This window comes from Anolis sagrei, chromosome 1 (assembly GCF_037176765.1).
Source record: "Anolis sagrei isolate rAnoSag1 chromosome 1, rAnoSag1.mat, whole genome shotgun sequence".
NCBI lineage: Eukaryota > Metazoa > Chordata > Lepidosauria > Squamata > Dactyloidae > Anolis > Anolis sagrei.
In genome coordinates this window covers 212,868,141-212,890,824 of record NC_090021.1, presented here as the reverse complement: position 1 = coordinate 212,890,824, position 22,684 = coordinate 212,868,141, and the positions used below count along the sequence as shown (strand labels likewise).

The window sequence follows — 22,684 nt, the reverse complement described above, 5'->3', positions numbered from 1 at the left end:
GTAAAGATCTCAGTTCCATTCTATTTCGCCTCTCTCTGTGCGTGTGGCACGGGGATAATTAGCTCTTAATTAATATTGCTGTTATTTCCATGTTTTGTTCACCAATATATGAAGACATTGAAACTCGTATGGTCAACTTAAATTATAATAAAAGAAATATTTGGGGGTGGGGGAGAACTAAGAAAAGAATAATAAGGATTTTTTTAAAAAGGAGAAAAACATAGTTTTAGTACCTAAACATCAAAATAATTTTTAAAAAATTGGTATTAAATCAGGAAAGGCAAAACAGTTATATGCTGTGGGATTTTATTACTGTGAGTCCTGACAAACCTGGTACAACCTTGAAGTTTTGAGCTGTGGAAATAATATTAAATACCATGAATGGAGAAAATAGGGTAGACTACATGTTGTTTCTATATTTTTCTTATTTATGCATTGTAATTGGCCATAAAAACTATTTTTGAAATATAGTGAAAAATGCTTAAATATTCACTCAATTTGGAAAAAAGCCCTAGCATGTTAAGGAAGAAAACTAAGCTGTATAAATCTATATGATATGGCACAAATATTTGATAATATTGGTTTGGATTAAGCAGATTAGAAATAAGATCAATTTGAAACATTACCATTTTCTTTGTACTTACTACAGTCGAAAATAAATAAAGAGGAAACTAATAATTGAATTGAATAACAAAGCTAAAGGTAACCATTTTCCTCTGGGGGTTGGTGCCCATCTCCATTTCTAAGCCGAAGGGCTGGCATTGTCCTTAGATGCCTCCAAGGTCACGTTGTCATCATGACAGTATGGAGTGCCGTTACCTTCCCGTTGGAGAGATACATATTGATCTATTCACATTTGCAGGTTTTTGATCTGCTAGGTTGGCAGAAGCTGGGGCTAACAGCAGGAGCTCACCCCGCTCCCTGGATTCAAACCGCCAACCCTTTGGTCAGCAAGTTCAGCAGCTCAGCAGTTCAACCCACTGCACCACTGGGCCTCCATTTAATAACAAAATAACATGTAATTATTATCAAAATGACAAGGTATAAAGCCAAGGACTGAAGATATTTCAATAGTGTAAATCTATTGAAAAATTTCCCAAAGTTACACTAATTAATAAGAAAACCACATGTAACTATTGTAACTTCGGGAAACTATGGTAAATAAATGTACACTACTGAAATATTTTATCAAGAAAAATGAAAGAAAAATCCTTATCTTTAACTTGGCATTTACTAAAATTGTCAACTATATTTTCAAAGTTCTGTTTAACAAGACACTGATTTTGAAGGGAAATTTGTAGGTTTCTTCATGTAAATAGGATAGAAATATATAGACCGTGGCCATAATTCATAGACCATTATTATTATTATTATTATTATTATTATTATTATTATTATTAAGGGTATGTTCTGATTTAGACAATTGTATCTTAACGTGTTAGGTCAGTACTTGGAGAATTCACAAGTTATATATGAAAATATCATGCATAGAAGGGTTAGGCTTAGTGCATTAACATCAAGTATGCATGAGGAGTGGCTATGTGAGTTCATCACTGTTTGCCTCCAAGGAAGACCAAACTTTAGTTGCAGATGTTTCAACTACTTACCTATATCTTTCATTCATTTATTGCATATTAAAGTAGCCAGATGTTGCCTGCCTTCTCTAAGAAGAGTTCTATTTTTCCTTCTTTTTGCAGACCTGCTTACAGTGTTGCTAACATTTATCAGACTCTAACTAATTGAAAGATTGTGATGTGTTTGACTAGATTCAGTGTAAACCCAAGATTGAACGTTACATTAAATGCAAGACAAGATCACTAAAGCATGAAATCAACTATGCTTTGTCGGAAAGTTTTATTATACTTTTAAAAAATCTCCCAGGTAATGATGCTACAACAAAGCAGTCCCGCTATAGGATTATAATACAAGAAGCTGCTAACGGAGGGCAAGAATGTCCAGACACCTTGTATGAAGAAAGAGAATGTGAAGACATCCGTCTTTGTCCTGTGTACAGGTATTGCTAAAAAAAAGTCTCTTATAAACTTGTTGTTGCTGCAGCTGCTGTCAGTCTCACAATTTTCTCTGTTTGGGACTCAAGGTTTACAACAATTTAAATAAACATATACAACATCAAAAGTTAAAAACCAATTAAACCACCATAGAATGTTTGAGCATTGGACCAAGACTCTTGATTCTTTGCTTAGGTATGGGAATTCATGGGTGATCTTGGATGAGTCACATTCTCAGCTTCAGAAAACCCCCGTGATACGTTTGCCATAAGTGAGGAGATGAAATTCCTAGTTCTGAGTACAGCTTCCCTTTTCTTGATTAGGGGAATTTGCCAGCTAATGAGAAAGACTGCAGTGAAGACTACAGACAGATTTGAGTCTTTGTTGACTTCATTGATCTAAAATTTCAATCATTCGAAAGAACCAGTTTGGTTCAAGGCTGATGAATTTCCTCTTGTTAAGGATCCAATAAGCAATGTGTTTGTCCTTTTTTCTGAAATACTTTCCAACATAAAAACAGCAGAATCTGTGGAGTTCAACATGCTGAAATGTTCAAGGCCATAACAACAATGTATTCCATGACTTTTGTCATTTCTGACAATCCCAGTGTGGACATGTCACAGGAGTGTGTGTGACTTGCCCATGATTTCCATGTCTGAGTAGAAAATTGAACCCTCATCTCTAGTATTGTAGTGCTCGAACCACTGCGCCCATGACTACAAAATCATTAAGCCTTCCCTCTGCTAGTATTAATTGTGTTGTCATTTATTGCAAATGAGAAATGTAGGCTTACATTTGCATCACACTTTAACTCAGTTTAATTAATTATTTGCAAACAAGCAGAATTTATTGCTATATTTTTTACTTTTTTGAAATTCCAGCTGGAAGGTCCACAAGTGGAGTCAATGTGTGCTGGTGCCAGATTCTGTACGACAAGGTGCCTTGGGTCTCAATGAAGCATGTGGTCATGGTTTGCAGTCAAGAGGTAAGAAAGCTCCCATGAACTCTCACTTTGAAAAACCAACTTCTTTTTGCTATTTGATTGCGGAATGTGTTATCTCACATTTGGACTGACATGACTTAATGTGATTCTATGAACATCTCGGATGTTGTACATTTCTTCTGTTTTCCCAGTAATTGGACAAGAATAACAACATCTACAATATTGTATTGGATTTATTTTCCTTTGTTTAAAAGAAAAAGTTACTCCGGAGGCAAGTGATTACCATTTAGTATTTCATATAGTATTTGTAATGCATTGCAAATAGTTGTTCCATTATCATTTGGGAAGGGAGTGGGATGTATAGATTTGGCATGGCTCTACAGCTGATGTCAAGAAAATGCAAAAAGCAAAGCTGCTCTTAAAATTCCTTGCTAAAAATCTCTCCTTGCCAACTCAAGAAGGAAAACAATTGCATTGAAAATTGCATTCAATCATCTATTTTATGATTTTTAGGGGGTGGGGAATAATAAAAACTGTCAAAAATTGTCCTCCTTAAACACTTGAATTTCATGACACATTTTCCTGTTACTGTGCCTCAATCATCTTTTCTCAGTGTCATTTTCCAAGTCAAAACATGAAAATCTGAAGTCAGCTTGTACCATTGGAAGGTTAAGCACAGATCTTTACAACAATTTCAGCATAGTAGTGAATCTGTTACTTATACTGCCTAGAGAGGAAACAAAACATGTTAAGTGGAGGCTATCCCAATAGAGGATGATCACATATGTTTCTGAAAGGTTAGCATTTCATTTTTAAGAATAGGCTGCAACCATTGCATATTCTGTGAGGAATAAAAAGTCTGAGCAGGAATTGAAAATAAGTAAAAGTTTTAGAATTATGCTGGAAATAGAGAATATAGTTACCTGTGAGATTTGTCTGCAAGAATTTTCATTGTAGAAGTATGATAGATGTTGCATGTATTGAAACATAATTCCCAGATTTATTTCCCTTTCTATTTGCTGTATCAATTGTCGTTGATGATTTCCTCTCCCAGTAGATGGGTGGGCTGTCTAGGTTCATTGTGAAAGCTTTAAATCCACTAAGGAGACTGAGATGTTTAAGATCTGCTGTCTTTTAAAACACAACCTGAAATCATTTTTTCCTGCTTTCCAGTATGATATTTCATTGCCTCCTTTGTAAATTTTACTTTGCATTTGAAAAGTACAGGCATGGATATTTATTAGAAAGAACTCTATATGTGTTTCGTAAACCATTAGTTCATCGGGTTGTTGTGAGTTTTCCAGGCTGTATGGCCATGTTTTAGAAGCATTCTCTCCTGTCATTTAACTTACATCTATGGCAGGGATCCTCCGAGGTTGTGAGGTCTGTTGAAAATCATGAAAGTTGGGTTTATATATCTGTGGAATATCCAGGGTGGGAGAAAGGACTCTTGTCTGTAGGTGTGAATGTTTCAGTTGACCACCTTGATAAGCATTTAATGTCCTTTTAATTCTAATCAAGGTGGCCTCTGAGGATGCCTGCCATAGATGCATTTTGTGGACACCCTATCCTCAAGCTGGCTTCGATTTCCATTATGTAGCCTGTATAGGACTGCCCTTAGGGTGCCATGATTCCATCTTAGGTGCTGTAGTTTGGTTAGGCACTACTGCATGTGACTGAGAAGTCTAAACACCACTCTCCAAGCTGTGAATCCCAGGGCTCCGTCGGATTTAAGTGTGGCAATTAAAGTAGAATTTTAGTGCTATAATTATGTTATGTGAAAGAACTGCTGGGCTCCAATGATTATTCTTTTTTTTTGCTTTCTGTCACACTCTTTTTAGCTAAAATATTTGTGCCAAGCAATGTTGTCTTCATATCATTTAAAAAATCAGGAGTATTGATTCCACAGTGCCTACACCTGAAAAAAAAATCCATGCTATTCTTCTCGAAAACCCTTCTACTTATCTCTATACTCCATGGATGCTTTGCCAGAGCAGTGACCTTCTCACACACCTTGACATTTTTGTCTCAGTGAAATTTGGTAGAAACTCTACTTAGTATTGACCAAGGATTTACAGTGCAATCCCATGCATGTCTATTAAGAAGTAAATTGAGTTCACTGTAGCTTATTCCTTTGTGGAATTTTAGCTGCTGAAGGGAAGCGGGTGTATTTAAATTGACTTCTGTAGAATGGGGAAATGTAAGCTTTAGATTTGAGCCTTTGGAGCTTTAATACATAACTTACGGATATTATTTGTTTATGTATAAACTTCAAGACATCAGAACGCATGGCCAACGAAGTAAAGTAATAGCAAAATAATAAACTAGGCAGCCTGCATGAATAAAGATTGTCAAACATATGCGCAAATTGCAATGTAGTTTAATAAACTGTGTTTAGTAAAAATTATTCTGTGATCACTTTGTACAGTTCCCTGTCTTTGCTGTGTACCAAATAATAACTTTTTTTTCAAAATTTATATATAAAAAGCTGTAGCTCTGTTAACAAACTGGTTTTATGCGAAAATGCAGACAAGGATAGAAATATAAACATTAGAATAAGGTTTTGAACATGAAAGCTTCAACATAGCAACATAGCAACCACAGCTTCTTACAGATTACTTTTGGAAGTAAAACAGACATTACAATACTATTTTTGTGAAGCATCTTCACAATCTAAAACTCTACATTTTAAAACCCTTTGACTCAAAACTGAGCAGAATTTTAGCAGCATATTTGTTTACAAGTGTAAGGTACAGGTTTCCCCTTGACGTTAAATCTAGTTGAGTCCGACTCTGAGGGGTGATGCTTTTCTCAATTTTTAAGTAAGAGAGCCGGCGTTTTCCATAGATGCCTCCTAGGTCATGTTGCCGGCATGACTGCATGGAGCACTGTTACCTTTCTACCAGAGTGGTACTATTTATCTACTCACATTTGCATGTTTTTGAACTGCTAGGTTGGCAGAAACTGGAGCTTATTATTACATGACCTGATAATAAAGTTAAATTTAATTTCTACAGTGTACTGTTAGTTTCAACATGCACTTTTGTATAGGAGGCTAGATCTACACTGCCGTATAATCCAGTTTTAGAATATAGATTAATTACTTTGAATTGGATTATTTGAGTCTACACTACCATATAATCCAGTTCAATACAGTTAATCTGCATTCACAAAGTGGATTATATGGCAGTGTAGATGGGGCCTGAGTCTTATGTGGAAACTAAAGTTTCTTCATGTTGCCTAAGATTCATACCATAATTGTCATTCTAAATTCAGCAAAAGAGAATGAAAGATAGTTTTATCTCATTCTTTCCTCAATATTGACTTAATTTAAGCATTTTGGGTTTTTGTTTTTTTAATCAAGAGGTCGACAGAAATATAGATAACATGTCCAGAGGATTGGGAAACACCCTCAATATGGTTTTGGAAAATAAAGAGAATACTTCTGGTAGATATTCCAGTGTTGTGTTGAAAGATAGAGACTCAGGCATCTAGTTCAGGCTACATGCTGCTGATGAAGTGAATGACTGTGATCAAGGGATCTGCCCTTTGTCTGAGCATGCCACAGATGTAAGACAATTTCAAACACCCCTGAGTACAATTTCAATTTCCCTCTAGACAGCTCAGTTCGTATAAGCCTGTCCATCAGATTTCTGATCTTGGATTGTTTAAGGACTCAGCTATCATGTTTCCATAGAATAGGACTCTGATTTATGTTTTCTTAACAGTTTAAGGACTCGACTATCTTGGCTCCATGGAAACTGATTCATGGCTTTCTTGACCCAGAATGCTTTGGTATCAGATACTTCTTACTTCCCCAGCATCCTGTCTTTGAAATAATGAACTTTGTTTGAGGAGCTGTGACAGCTGATATAAGAAGTCTCCATTTTCCAGGATGAAAATGGTGTGCACACAGCATTGGCATTTTGGAGCAGTGCATTTAAACACATTTGCCAATATCAATTCTTTTGGCGGTTTTTTTTTTATTGTGTCAGGAGCAACAAGTCGCTTCTGGTTCTTTTGGTAACATTCTAACATGTAACCTGACATTAAAGGTGTATATATTGTTTTTTGATAGTGCAGAAAAGGCTCTTTTCTAACTGTAGTACTGTTTACTGGCCAGATTTGATGTAGGGAGGAGGACCAAAGAAGCACCTAGCACTAACTAGGGTTCTATAGCTGGGAGAATAAAGCTGACATCACTCTTCCAGATCTCCAAGGTGTCACTGAAGATCTGGGATAATGATTTTAGCTACATTCCTTAATCTGCAGCTGGTTGATGTCTAGTTGTCTTATCTCTCATATTTAGCCAATTCATAGAATCATAGAATCAGAAGAAACCACATGGCCCATCCAGTCCAAACCACTGCCATGCCAAAAAAAGCACAATCATGGCTTTCCATGGCCATGGCATATTCCCCAGACACACCAAAGCTACTTTTGAGGTATGGGGATATACAAAACTGTGCAGCAATCTGTCGTTGCTGGTAGAAGGATTGGTTTTCCAGAAATCATTTTATTTTTGACTACAACTCCAGAGACCAGGGTTTGAGTCTCTTCTCATCTCTGGAAACCCACAATTTCCTGTGCAGGAAAATTCCCCCACCCCAACAAGAGAGGTTCCTAGATAAGCTACTCCAAAATGTCTATTAATGGGGGGACAGTGCCTCATAGGTAGTAGCACCTGGGTCACCATGGCTATTTTGTGGCTGAGTGGGACTCACTCTGCTCCACAACACATTCTGTTTTATATGAAATCATTTTATTTTTGACTACAACTCCAGAGACCAGGGTTTGAGTCTCTTCTCATCTCTGGAAACCCACTGGGCAACCTTGAGTAAGTCAACTCCAGGAAACCCTGTGATAGCATTGCCTTACAGACTCTGTTAGTCGGAAATAACTTGAAGGCACAGCAACAACAGATGGCAGGTGAAACTTTGGATGTGAGTACCTCGGAACAATTATTGCTCTCATTTAGGTATATTCATGTTGAAGTTGCAGAAAAAAAATGAGACTTCATAATTTTTGTGAAGATAAGTGATATAATAAGTGGAGAACTCTCAGGCATTATTTTGAAAACACTGGAATGGGGCAAGAAACACTGACTAGACTTGCACTCTTGAGTGTCCACCAAAGTTTATTGATGGAGCCTGATTTTTGTAAAACCAGTTTCCAAGTGTTTCCAAGAGGTATTGTGGTATTCTTTTGTAACCACCAACTTTCCAATTAAGAATCATTTCCATTTTTAAAACACTAGAAACTTTGTAACTAAAATAGAAATTTGATTTAATGAAGTCTATATAAAAATAAAGAATGAGTCATAGAATTTAAATTGTTTTGTGTTACAGACCTACCCTTTATTGTTGGCTAAAAAAACATACATTGTTTCAAACTCCACCCCCCTCCCCCCATTTTTTTCTGGCTATGGGCTTGGCTCAAGGGTATTCCCTCCTCCCCCTTTTTATTACTGAAGTTAGTAAACAGATTTCCATTTTTGTTATTTTATTTATATTTGTTTTACTTTTTAGTTTTGCTTTCTGATTTGGTCTAACATGACAAAAACATAGAAAAGGTTATAAAGCATGGGTGGTTGTGAGTTCAGAAAAAAGAGAAGTTTTAAGTTTGGGCTTCATAACTGAAGAAAAATACTTGGGCTCTCTGACCCCATTGCCCAAAGACTATCTAGCTGCCGCCACCCCCCCCCCACCCCCAATTTATGTCATGCGCCTCAATAGCTTAGTGGTAAGTTATTCAGGGATGTAACTTGCATTTTCCACATCTGCCTTTTTAAATCTCTCTTTGTGGGAGATAAAAAAAATCCTCTGTACATAACCATGCACATACCAAGCAAAGGATATGGTGTATGGAAAGAAGATATCTTTTATTCCAAGGATACAATCTCATATTAGCAAAAGGATATTTTATACACGGGAACACCTTCCTTCAGGCAGTAAGTTCTATTCATCCAATATTTTTAAAAAATAACCCCTGATGTGACTAGTGGAATATTTTTCTCACAATACAGTTAGTGTTCTGGGCCTTGGATGGTCATGGAAAACTGGGAGTCTGGGCCCTTGTCCAGTTTACCACCAAGTTTCCCACCAAGATTCGCCAGAGAAGGTGAAGCAAGCAGCATCCTCACACCTCTCCATCAGTCCCAAATTATCAGCATCTTTGTCTTTCTTTTTACCCCAAGTTTTTATAAGCTTTTCGAACCTCACAATTGGAAGCCTCTCAAATCTCCTATATTTCTCTCCAAACTGCTTGTCCTCCTTGATCTCTCCTGATCCCTGTTGCTCCTCTGTGATGCTGATCCACAATAAATGTAATTTTAAACCATCGCATAAAGTGTAATTTTAACCCTTTCTATACCTAGAGGAGAGACAATGCATTCCAGTTATGTTGCCCATTATCACACCATCTAAAGTGTAATTGTATTGATGGCAAGACGATTAAGTCCAGTGTCTGAAATTACCTGGCCGCACCACTTGTGTGCTAGTAGTAGCTTTAACAAAAGCTCTCTAACAGAGTACAAATTTATCAGCCATGGGTTTCTCTCTCTCATCATCCCAGCATGACTTAGCTTTTTGCCTTTGTATGAGGTTGAGCATTAGATATTCAGAGAACACTGGCAGTACTGCACTAAAGATAAGTAAGTTCACAAAGCAATTCAGAACCGACTCTCTAGATTTAATAGTTACTGTCTTTGACTCCTAGGATGATAAATAATTGCTTATGCCAATGTGCAAGAGGTTAATCAGCTGCCTGTAATTGCCACTTATCAAATTTCAATTGAACCATTGAAAGATATGTTTTTTTAAAGAGGTGATTGGAGATATCTACGCAAGGAGCTAACCTTAGGGAAACATATATGGAATGATATTTGGTATAATATAGATTAGTGAAGTGTTTTATTTCACCGGCTAATGCAGTAATCTTATGTCACATCCCCATTTACATCTATGTTTTTGTACTGAGAAATTCATTCACAGACTTAATATGCTCTAATGTAATGTTGAGGGTGGTTGCTTAAGTAATTGGAATAGTTACTAGAGCTGGGGCTGAGGGAAAGAAGAAATGTTTCTGTGCATCTTGTCTATTACTCAACTTGTCTGTTTCCATCATTCTCCATTACATCTTGACTAGTTAAATATCAATTTAATGCCTTTAATGCACACTTTCATACAAAATTTCTGTTATTTGTTTTGCTAGTCTACTAATTCAAATATAATCAAGCCCAGTTGAGTTGACATGAACAAATGGTTTCATCAAAACTTTCTATTATTTTTTTACAAACTAAAGAATCTCTTTGTAAAAATCCAAAGAATATTGAGCCTTTCATATTATGTCCCTTCTTGAAAGACACCATAAAATCTTTCCAAAGCTGCTCTGTTGCTTGTTACATATTCATCAAACTGTATATTTTGTGTACCTTTTATGTGCTGCCAGCATCTGTGGCGTGGATTGTTTATGTTGACTTGAAAGGCATATTGGATAAATCTTATACATAGCATTTGCTGATGGATTTTAGGACCTTTCAGCATTACTATTCCACTCTTGGGGATGTGGGGACACTTCCATGACATCCGACCTCTGGTTGCATCCTTAAGTCATTTTATTCCAAGATTTTATTTTATCTTTAAAACAGCAAGGTTGCATTTAGAAGCAGTGTACTTGCAAGACATCTGCAAATATTTATGCTTTTTTCCTTCCTCTATCACCTCAGGAACTGAGCAGATCAAAGAAAGTAAAGTCCAGTGACCCACATCTCTGGCAGAGCACATTATCCAGCTAAAAAATAGAACTGGGACCCCCAATTCTAAAATCTCTAGGACAAAGAAGTTGCCTTTTTCATCATTTCTGCATGGAGATTTGTATTCCATTCATCTCTCTTTCCCTGGGTATTGGGGAAGTGCCATGCTTATTGGGGGGAAAGTAACTATCTTTACCTAGAGAGCACCTGCCATTTCTGCAACTTTTCCTTGAAGCACTTGGGACATTGCAAAAGGAAGAACTGGAAGGGGACCTAGAAACTCTAGTCCTCTACAACAACAACAAAAAAAGAAAAGAAAAAAGAAAAGAAAAAAGAAAAAAAGTAAAGAAAAAGAAAAAAAAAGAAAAAAAGACAACATTTGATTTTGATTCTTAGGAAAACATGACCTAATGAGAGCCAGAAACAAGATGTCTGTACGTCCCTAATAGAGTAATAGGCTTAACATGCATAGCTTAAAGCTGTAGCTATTAGGCATGTGTGTTTGTATCAGAATTGTTGTAAATTGGATGTTATTCATGTTTCACACTTACGACGCGTATTCTGACGCTCATGAGCAGTGCGCTGAAAACATTAAGAAATTGAATCTTTTGAAGGCTACCATTCTTAAGTTTTGATTCCTTTGAATGTGTGTGGGTTGCAGTTAAAATTCACAGGACACTCAAGCCCTGCTAAGAGGTGAAGCCAAACCTGTTGGCATGCCACTAAGCCAATCAGGGCTGACGGGGGAGGCAGAGGTGGAGTGGCCACCTTGTTTCCTTTAAATTTGCGAAGGGGAGGAGCCCTATACAAAAGAATTCAAAAGACTCTGCTCTAAACTACATTTCCAACTATGCATCAGAATGAGAAAGGACCAATCAGGAGAGAAAAGTGTCCCTCCCTAAACAGTCAGTTTTTGCCAAAAAAATTAAAAATACCTTTAAATAAACAGATGTATGAGTATTTCTGAAAGTTGAAGGGAATGATTCCCTGTTATCTTATGTCACTGAATAGAAAATTCAAGGAGCTAGCTCTTGTAGATTTTTTAATGTTGTTTTTTAAAAAATTGAAAATTCTCCAAAACTCTGTGGATAAGTGAAATGTTTTGAAATGCCATGGGCTAACAATGATAAATGTGTTCTATCATTGTAGCAAGTTTCGGCTTAATAGCTTTGAAAATAAAGGATATAGGAGCTCCCAAAGTTTCCCCATTTATAGTAATTTAATTATGCACATGCACAGTTTGGGAAGCAAGGAGAAGCCATATGCCTGTGCTAAACTACATTTCCCAAAATGCATTGTGATGCAGCAGACAGACATGGGATTTAGAGTCAGTGTATTTATAATAAAATCATGGAATCTGCAAAGAGTACTAAAGTAAGTAATAGTATAAATATGTTGAAATTGAAGTTATGTGGTTGTGTGTCTTAAAGACAGACAGACATTCAAGGGGATGTCTGTCACCTTTTTGTCACTTTTTGAAGGGATAGATTGTTTTGTCTCAACTTTTAAAAATCCCCAAAAATCTGTAGATGTGTGAATCTTTCTGAAACTTCCAGGGAGTTATGCCCTGGTTATAGTGTGCATTGTATATAAAATTCAAGTAGCTAGCTCTTGTAGTTTTTTTAAAATGTTTTTTTCAAAAACTTTGAAAAATCCCCAGAAATCTGTGGATATGTGAAATATTATGAAACTCAATGGGCAAAGAGTGGTAAATGTGTTCTGCCATTGTAGCAAGTTTCACCCCAATAGCTTTAAAAATGAGGGAGATAAGAGCCCCTGAAATTTCTAAATTATAGTAATTTAATTATACACATGTGCAAATGTTATTTGGGATGCAAGGAGCCATATATCCATCCTAAAACACATTTCCCAGACTCCATCAGCATCTGAAGACACCAATCAGGATAGAGGAGAGAGAAGTTTGTCCCTCCCCAATACCAGCCACATAATCTGCAAAGAGGACTGTGACTGATCTCTATATAGTAAGCCAATCTCTGTGCTGGGCTGGAAAAAATGATCTAAATGGGTTATAGGGGCCTTGGGGGTTCCCCCCAGCTCAATCAGGAAAGCATATTAATTGGATGTCAGGAGAGTTTGGATGGTGCCTTGCTGCCTAGAAGAAGGGAGTCAGCCTAGATGTCCCTTGATGGTGTCTGTACTATGATTTCTGTTCTTGGGTTATAAATGGCAGCTCCTAATTTGATCTGTCATAAAAAAAATGGCAAAAGTTTATTACACTGCAAAAACTTTGTTTTTGTGCAAAGGACATCGTCCTATAAAGAGTACATTTTACTTTGTTGAATCTCCATCAGTTTAACACAGTTTCTGCCACACACACACACACAAAACTTAAAGTTTCTGGAGTAGAGCAATGATTTTCAAAGTAAAGACCACACAAGAAAACAGGAAATATCCAAATTTAGTAAAGGGAAAATAAAAAACACATGTTGGAAATGTGGGAGACATAAAGGAAGCTATATCCACACATGGTGGAAGTGTAGAAAAGTTAAAAGCTTCTGGCAAGAAATCAACAAAACGATACAGATAATACTAGGGGAAAAAATTGCACTCAAACCTGAAGCTATGTTGCTGGGAATTACAGACCCCCTTCAAAATAAAAACTTGGACAAATTATTCTTTTATTTTACAACCGCAGCCAGAACAGTCATAGCCAAGATTTGGAAATCCACAGAAATCCCAACGTTGGACCAATGGATACTAAAAGTATGGGATATAATGAATTTGGATATTCTAACTTATAAAATATCCCAAAATATACCCAAACCACCTAAAACTAATTGGAAAAGTTTTATAGACTACATTAAAAGATCCAACAACGAAATTAATATCAGTATAGAATAACGAAAACTCTCTAGGGACTGAAACCAACTAGCCGACGTATGATAAATAAATAGAACAAAGGGCAATTATTGCCCACCCCGATAATAACCGCCCGGAATACCCTTGGAAGTATTTTTAATGTCACTGGGGTGCTCTAGGTGGTGGGTGGTGGTGGAATAGAAACTCACAATGTGCCCCCCCCAAGGAACTTAACCCTAAGAACCAAAATATCACACGCTTCTCCCCTTTTTGAACTAATATACCTAAACTTTCCGCGCATTTGATCTCCCTACTTCTTTACCACCGCCCCTACCCTATCATTTCCTATTAATGCCGATGAAGAAAAAGCGGAAGAGGGAAAGTTGAAAGTGGAAAAAAAAGGAAAAAAAACCAAGAAGAAACAAACAAAAATGCGTAATAAGTAAAACCAATTTTGGGGGGGGGGAAAGGAAAAGGGGGGGTCATTCAGAAACACGAATAAATACATATATGTGTTAATTCAATGTCATGTACGAAAAATCATGTCACATTTAATGTTTTTCTTGTTTGTCTTGTCTGTATTGTTCGATATAAGCACACGTATTTTGTGTTAATGTTACATGTTTATTACTGTTATAAAAGCAATAAAAATATTGGGGGGAAAAAGAAAACAGGAAATAACACTTTCAAACCAGAAAAAGATTTTCTTTATTATTAAAAATGTTTTTTTTTTTTAAAAAAAACTTTTCCAAAAATCTCTGGTTCAGTCAAGTGTCCTGAAATTTGGTGAATTAACTGTGGCAAATGTGGTCTACCATTGTAGCAAGTTTCACCTCAATAACTTTAAAAATGAGGGCGATAGGAGCCCCTGAAGTTTCCCCACTGACAGTGATGTTTTCCTTATTGCGCATGTGTGACCACCACTAATGAAGTAATTATGACATTTCTTTAGTCTCGTTAGAGTTCCAAAATTTTCACCTTCAAACCATTGGAAACAGTATAGAAACAAAGTACTTTAGAACCATTTTTTAAATGGATCGCACATGCCTAGTTGCTATACTAGATTCTAATGTTAGGATATTAGATCTTTTCTTGCTTAGATAGGAATGTAGCATGTATTGACTATTTGCAGAAAAGCTTTCAAATGAGTTCATCCCCTGTTTCATTATAGCAATGAACATGAGTTATTTTCATCTGGTGTGGCTATGAGAAACTTGGAATCTTTCATCTTGTCTTGCTACAATCTTCAAGGTCTCGGTAAAATAAGGGTAATAATGGATGTGCTGGGCAAGATTATAGGCTAATGGGCATCATAAATTGAATGCATAGGGGAAAATAACTAGGTTAAGTCTCAAAATAGTTAATTGAAACAGGCCAGGTTTACAAACTGTGTCTGGAAGTTATATCAGTAAATAACTTCGGTTAACTGTGGAAATGGTACTGCCATGTTTCCCTGCATTTCGTTTTGGTTACTTTTTTTCCTCTTTTGCTGGGAAGGAGTACTGAAGTATTTCATCCCATTTCAGGCTGTTTGGAGACAAAAGAAATTCCTAGTTCTTTTTCTGTTAGGTTCTACAGACATGGCATTTTCCCTTGAGGTCAAGGGGTGCAAGAATGAGGTGGGGTCCCCATGTTGCCTTTGGGCTGTCCTTTACCCAGCTTTCTTTTAGCCTTACAACTGAACATTTTTCTCTCTGAAAGCTGGGGAAAAGAGTCTTTATAGCAATCTGTCCTGACAGTAATATGTGCTGTGTTACATTTTAACCAAAGGCAATTTAGTAATCTTCAGAGTCCCAGTAAAATAAAGATGATAAAGGATGTGCCAGGAAAGATTATACACATGTGGTTTTATGAGTGGGAAAAAAGTCAGTGTTTTCATTTCTGATGTTTTTTTGATATACTACTTGTATGTGAGAAGTAAAGCAATTGGAATATGGGATGTAGGTGTATATCAGGGTATGATATGGAATATGATATTTCTTCCTGAATTTGGTATTTTGTTCTTAGTAAAATAGGATAGACAGCTGGGGAAAGATAAGCAGGCTTACATTACAAGATAAATACCTACAAAAGGGACATTGAAAATTTAAAAAAATGAGTTTAGAAGACTGAGGAGACATCAAAGCTGCTCACAGCCAGAGTTTCTTGATTAATAGTAGAAGGTAGGAGATGAATAGCAGATCAACAGGAAATGTGATCATGAAAGATGAATCTAAACATACATGCAATTCACAAGAGCTATGTGTTGTTGCTGCTGTGTGTCTTCAAATCCTTTCCAACTTATGGCAGCCCTCGAGCCAACTGCATATACAATCTGAAACCCTGAAATGAATGCTTTATTTAATTTTGATGGGAATGTAAGTCAATTTAGCTAAAGAAACCCTTACTTAATGTGGAAACTGGAAGACTGGAATTGTTTCATGTTTCATTCCTCTATTAAATTGGGTTCCTTGACCCTCCTAAACTTTCATTTATTTCATGTTGAGTTCCTGTGAATCAAATGGCTGTCCTAGGTTATATTTTCCTCACTTGATTTTTTCCTGTGCCGCCCCCCCCCCCCCCCACCGCGCAAAATGACATGTTAACATTATATAAGAGTGCTGTAGATGTCTTTGGAGATTCAAACTTTTCAGGTACTTGTTCAAAAGGATGAAAGAGATTGACAGTAAATGAAGAGCAACCTCCCCTCCCCAACAAGTAAATGATGTTCTTTTTGTTGTTAACTGCTTTGTCTCGAATTAATTCACTTTTACCTGAGCTGTCGTTTGGATGCCTCAGGTAAAAGCCCAAGAGGCCCCGTATTTTGGGGCCTGTCTGAAAGTACCCACAGTACTGTCATGGATAGCAATCTCAAAAAATCCAGGATTCACAAGATAGCAGAAGGCCCTGATTCTTGATTTGACCCAGATAAACAAAGGCTGGCATCCTTTTCAGCAGTCCAGCATCTAAGTTGGACTTCCAGTACAATAACTTCTGGAAACTGACATTTACTGTCATAAATGTTACCTTAAAACATTCATTACCTAGTAGCATTCTGCCTAAGCATTTCCAAGGCATTGGAGACTGCACTGCTAGAAAATGATTTCCACTTAGTTTATCCTTTTGGGGGATATCTTTGGACACCCAAGAAGTCTTTCCAGATGTCTGTTTTCAAGTCACCCTTTGACTAGGAGCATGCTCCAAATATCATTTCCCAGTGCTCCAATCTCCAGTGCCCAAGAAGCACTTCACTTGTCTTCTGGCAGCTGGTGAAGGTTGTTGAAGCCTGATTTGAGGAGGAGGACCGGGGGGGGGGGGGGTGTTGGCTTTGGTGATTGGGCTTGATACCCTTGAAGTAGAGTCTGGGAGCCCACTATTTCAGTTTCACATGAAACACAGCCAGCGGCTCAGGTGGGCCCTGGGAATGATGTGAGGGAGGAGAGAGAGGCTGGATTGTTACCTATATCTCAGCGCCTTCAGTTGAGGTGAGATAACCCTAGACAAAGGCAATTAAGATTCTCACAACGTCTTAAAATTAAACAAAATGTCAGGTGGTAGATCATTAGTGCCCCCATGGAAACAAGTCATTTTCTTAAATCAGGTTTATGAGGGGTTTTTTTGTGAGAGCAACTTTGCATTTTCAAGAGAAGGCTATCCTGTTTTGATGAGCTTCTGGATAGAAGATTTTGGGCGTTGCTTTCAAGTCATGTTTCCTTGTTTGGAATTGGAGAGTCACCTTTTGGATATAACTTCTAATCTAGTTCTGTGGATTTCTAGCTTTACTTTCTATAGTGATCTGTGTGGTTTGCTGCATCAACAATATTATGACTGTAACCTGCATTTTGGAATGTTCCTTGAAACTCATATTTGGAATGGATTCATGCTTCTGCCTTTTATGTATACCTTGAGGAAACTTTTGGAGTTTTTACTTTGGAATGTATTTTTGAACAAGTTTCTGTATTACACTTCTTTTTACAGCAGGTTGATACCGCTTTCACTGCCCTGACTTGATGCTATGGAATCATGGGAGTTATAGTCAAACTGCATTAATTTCCTAGTGCAGATGCATCTCAAGAAAGCCCAGCAGAAAAAGGATAATACGTTCCTAAAAGTAGGATCAAAGAAAGAAATTACTTCTCTTTCTAATTTTTACGTGCACAATTTTACATATGCACACTTTGTAGCTTGAAGTAGTAAGACATCTTCTGTTTTCATGCTTCACTCTGAAATGTACTCATATCCTATACATGGATCTTTCTGAAATGCAAGAAAATATGGATTATATCTTCTACTGAAATGCACATTTCTATTTAAAACACATTCAATATTCTGTTGCATCTGTGTGCCTTCAAGGCATTTCTGATTTGTGGAGACCCTACATCAAATCTATCTTTAGATTTGTTTTGGGTTTGTTTTTGTTTTTTGCAAGATTGTACAGATTATGTTTGCCATTTCCTTCCTCTGAAGTTTAATAGGTTTTTGTGGCTGTGAGGATTCAAACCCTGGTCTCTCAAACTCTCAGTCCAACACTCAAACCACTATGCCACATTCGATCTCTGACTTCACATTACCTTACTGTTAATTTTTGCCAAAGAAAAAGTTAAATATATTGTTAGTGCAACTAGTGTAAAATAATTATTTTGTGACCAGATATTTAAAAATGACATGAATTGTGTTATATAAGGTAGGCTTTATATGTATTTTATATTAGTTTTGAAATAATTAGTGAAACCACATATTTTTTTAAAAAATAAAATGCTCATTTTTCCTCTCTTGCTTGCAGATCCTGATGACATATTCAAAATGTAAATAACTTCAGGACAAAAAAGGGAAATATTTCTAAGTTTAAGTACTTTAGTATTAAACAGCATAGAACAGCTTAAATATTAAACTTTCCCTTTTGAGCTCTTTCTACCATTTCCCTGTTTATAGAGAATATGATGAGTAGAAATAAATATTAAATGTGAAAATACATGTAGAGCAGAAAGCTTATCGAATGAATCTTGTTCTTTCAACCAAATTGGGTCTCCCTCAACCAACGAAATGTGTTTCTGTGCATTTATGCAGGCTAAAAAGTAAGCAGTCGTTTTCATGTGACTTTCTGCATATGGTAGTTTTGGTAGTATTGTAAAATTCTAGGATATCTTTAAAAATATGCTATGAGATTTACGATTAGGATAGTTATTTTTGTACAACCTGTCATGCAGAGTTAAGAAGAGTGTTATCCCTGGAGGAGCTGAATGACCTATTGTGGTACCTTGTTGGGTTTTCATATTTATCAGAGGTGGGGATAGATGGGTTGGCATACCGCGTAGGCATTTTTCATTTAAAATAGATTTGTCCCCTGACCTGTTCTTCTTATCTTGTTATTCTGATTCTTTCTTTATTATTTTATTACCAAGATGCCTGACATGTTTCCTAATTTTCCCTGGAGAATTATTTTTTTTAAAAAAAACATCTATTTCATGTAGCCAAGTGAGCATCAATAGCAACAAAAATATTGAACTTTAAGAAACACTGATTTGCACAATTGTTCTTAAAGTGTTATTGTTGTCCTTTAATATTTATGTATACCCTGCTTTATCTCCCCAAAGGAGACTCAAAGTAATTTGACATAAGTTTTCTCCATATAGCCCTTGGGACTCCCTCCTTCCCTTTTCCCTCTACAAGATTTCCCCCTGTTTCCTGATCCTCCCCCTGCCTCCTTTCCCACCAAAAGCCTTTTCCCCCACCTCTCTAGCCATCAAAAGCCTTTTTCCCCACACCTTCTTTGCCTCTGAGATCCTTTTTTCCTCGTCTTCCTTGCTTCCCAAACCCTATTTCTCTCCCACTACCCAGGGGGTGATTTGATTGTGTTTTTCCTGCATGGCAGAAGGGAATTGGACCAAATTACCCCTGGGGTTTCTGCTGCTGTTGTTGTTGTTATTATTATTATTATTACTGTAAAAACTGGGGTACTAGACGACTTTTTAGGGATGTAAATCCTTATAAAATTTTGGGGGTCGTCTAGTACCCCGGGTATAAAAATAAAATAATAAAAAATTACCGGACTTAGGGTGGATGCCTTGGCCACGGGCTCCCCTCCCCTCCCCTCCTCCTCCTCCTCCTCCGCCTCCTCCTCTTTCGCTGCCCTGGCACATGCAGCCTCCTGGTCAGGCTCCCTGTCTCTCATCTCTTCCTGGTTTCCACGGGCAGGTCTCGTGAGAAGCGCCTCTTCTCCCACGAGACACCGTTGTCTTCTTGCGAGACCTGCCCGGGAAGAACGAGAACGGCCTGCGCAGAAGGGCTTTCCACGCTGGTCAGGCCGGTCGCCTTCTTCCTGTCCAGGTCTTGCAAGAAGGACAGGAAGAAGGCGAGCGGCCTGACCAGCGCGGAAAGCCCTTCTGCGCAGGCCGTTCTCGTTCTTCCCAGGCAGGTCTCGCAAGAAGCTCCTCTTCTCCCACGAGACAACGGTGTCTCACGGGAGAAGAGGCGCTTCTCGCGAGACCTGCCCGTGGAAACCAGGAAGAGATGAGCGACAGGGAGCCTGACCAGGAGGCTGCCATGTGCCAGGGCAGCGAAAGAGGAGGAGGCAGAGGAGGAGTGCCGGAGGCCCTTCTTTCAGTCCAGGCTGGTGAGAAGCGCTGGATTGGGGAGCCGTCTTAAATGGCGAATATATCCCCAATTCTGTATTTTTGTTATTAAAGTTGGGGGGTTGTCTTATAGCCCCAGTCGTGTTGTACCCCGGAATATACGGTACTACTACTACTACTACTACAAAGGCTGGTGAATATCTTTTGGGTGTGCCTTGATTGTGCTTTAGCTGCATAGCAGAAAGGATTGAACTGAATGGCCCCTGGGGGTCTTCCACTCAAATACTGTTAAATTTATGTTGGATAAAATTGTTCTTCATTTAAAAAAATTGATTGTTCTTTATTTCCTCCCTTTTTATGCACTGCACATGAGATATGTGCACTGTGCATAGGAATTTGTTCATGTTTTTATTTCCAGTTAGTTTACACAAACACTCTCCATCCACCTGCCACTGACCCGGCCCATCTGTCAAATTTTAAAACACATTTCAGCAAAAAATTGCCCATGCTTGATAAATATTAATTATATATAAAATATAATAAAATACATACAATTTATTGGTGCTCCATGAGAAACATTTGCTTCAAAAAGGGCTCCGCAGCTTAAAAGGTTTGAGAACCCCTGGATTAATAGTTTACACTACTAGTAATACAAGTTGAACAACACTTATCCTAAATGCTTGGGATAAGTTTTTGGCATTTGGGAATTTTTATCACACTTTGTAATACTTGTCTTTTCATATGCATACATTAGGAGAGATCATCGAGATGGCACCCAAATCTAAAATCAAAATTAATGTATGCACTTCATACACATTTAGTGCCTGAAGGTAATTTTATATAATATTTTAAATATTTGTGTGCATTAAACAACTTTTGTGTATATTGAACCTTCAGAAAACAAAGACACCACTATTTCAGTCACCCATTTGGACAGTTTTGAATATTGGAGTATGTTAGATTTTGGAATTCTCAATAAGAGATGATGGATCCACACTGGGACAAAAGTGATCAATATATTTCCCTTCCTACAAAAATATCACTTTTATTACATTAAATAGTTCTGTCCAGTAGACTATCCAGATATATCAGATAATGTTAAATCCCTTACAATGTAATCTAATATATACGTACCGAGAAATACACTCCACTGAGTTCAGTAAAGCTTACTCCTGGGAAGATTTATATGCACTTGCAGCCTTGAGAATGAATCTGAAATTTTGAGGTAATCATGCTTCCTGATCATTTTCAGTGATAAGACCTACAAATATGTATAACTTTTCCCACTAGAAAAACTATTTTAAAGTTAAGGCTATAAACCCATCATGTATGTGGTGACTTCAGCCCCCCTAACCAGTACTTTCTCTCTTATTCAAAGCTGAAGATGTCCCTCTGATATACATCTGTCCTTTGTAAGATAAACAAATGAGTATTTCAGCATTTGCCATCCTGACTCAGTCGTAATTTTTGAGTCTACTGTTAACAAACAATAAATCAGAACCTTCTTTTTGAAACAAAAGTTGTATTTCATAAAGTATATTTGGCACTTTGCTCTTTTATCTGAGAACTCCCTTCTACTTGGAACTCTTCTCTGAAACAATAAACCTTGTGGTAAAAGTCACGGTCATTTCAATTTGAGAATAAACTTTTTATGGGATATATTTGCCTTCCTATAGGGAACCATACAAATGGAAATCAAATGTCCTGAAACAGTATCTTTGTCAACAGCTTGGGTTGTATTTTACTTGAATCCAGTTAATAGGAATTTGTGTTGGGCTTAAAAACATGTCTTATATATATTTTTGGAATATATAATACAAAATAAAGATAAACATGTTCGTAACTTGTGGACTGCCTATACAAAGAAAATAATCGACATGCTACGTAAATGGAAAAATAAAAATGAAAAAAGTGGGAAAGAGAGGGAGAAAAGAAAAAAGAGACTAAAGAATAAAATAAAACTGATTTCTGGTATTTTTCACTGTTTCTTCTTCTTCGTCTTTGTCTTCTTCTCCTCCTCCTCCTCCTCCTCCTCCTCCTCCTCCTCCTCCTCCTCCTCCTCCTTCTTCTCCTTCTCCTTCTTCTTCTTGCTGCTGAATGCCTTCAAATAATATCCAACATCCAATACTCAAACCACTACACAACTTCTCTTTCCACAGCTGCTATAAATACTGTATGCACTTGAGTGTAATGCTCCATCAAATCTAATGCGCTCCTCAATTTTCAAAATGCTAACCCCCCCCCCCAAATATTTACCATATTGTGCAAATGTAATGCACATCCTAATTTTGAGAAGGCAATTTAGTAAAAAAAGGTGAGCATTAGAATTGAGTAAATATAGTAAATCCTTATTACGCCTCCTCTATCTTTTTTCAAACATCAAAAATACACATCTTTCTATAATATATCCATTTTGTTAGTATACATATAAAGGATAACTTCCCATACTAACTAGTTAACTTGAAGAAAGCTAATAAAAGTTTAGTTCCAACATATATCCATTAGTGCTAATGACTGATAATAATGGTTTCTAGTTTTAAAAATCTTCAATTCTCCCAAATGAATATAATCCTAAAATTTTATGTTTAGGCATTATCATTAACCATTC

At 37.1% G+C, this 22,684-nt stretch overlaps 1 protein-coding gene across 2 annotated transcripts in view; it reads left to right on the top strand.

Annotated features, from left to right (window-relative positions):
* The window catches only part of THSD7B (thrombospondin type 1 domain containing 7B), a 565,817-nt gene that overhangs the window by 343,917 nt on the left and 199,216 nt on the right, over positions 1-22,684 (top strand). For both annotated transcript variants that reach the window (XM_060776084.2, XM_060776085.2), the window contains 2 exons: positions 1,882-2,014; positions 2,891-2,994. In XM_060776084.2, the coding sequence (XP_060632067.2) occupies positions 1,882-2,014; positions 2,891-2,994 (237 nt within the window). The remainder of the gene's footprint in view (positions 1-1,881; positions 2,015-2,890; positions 2,995-22,684) is intronic.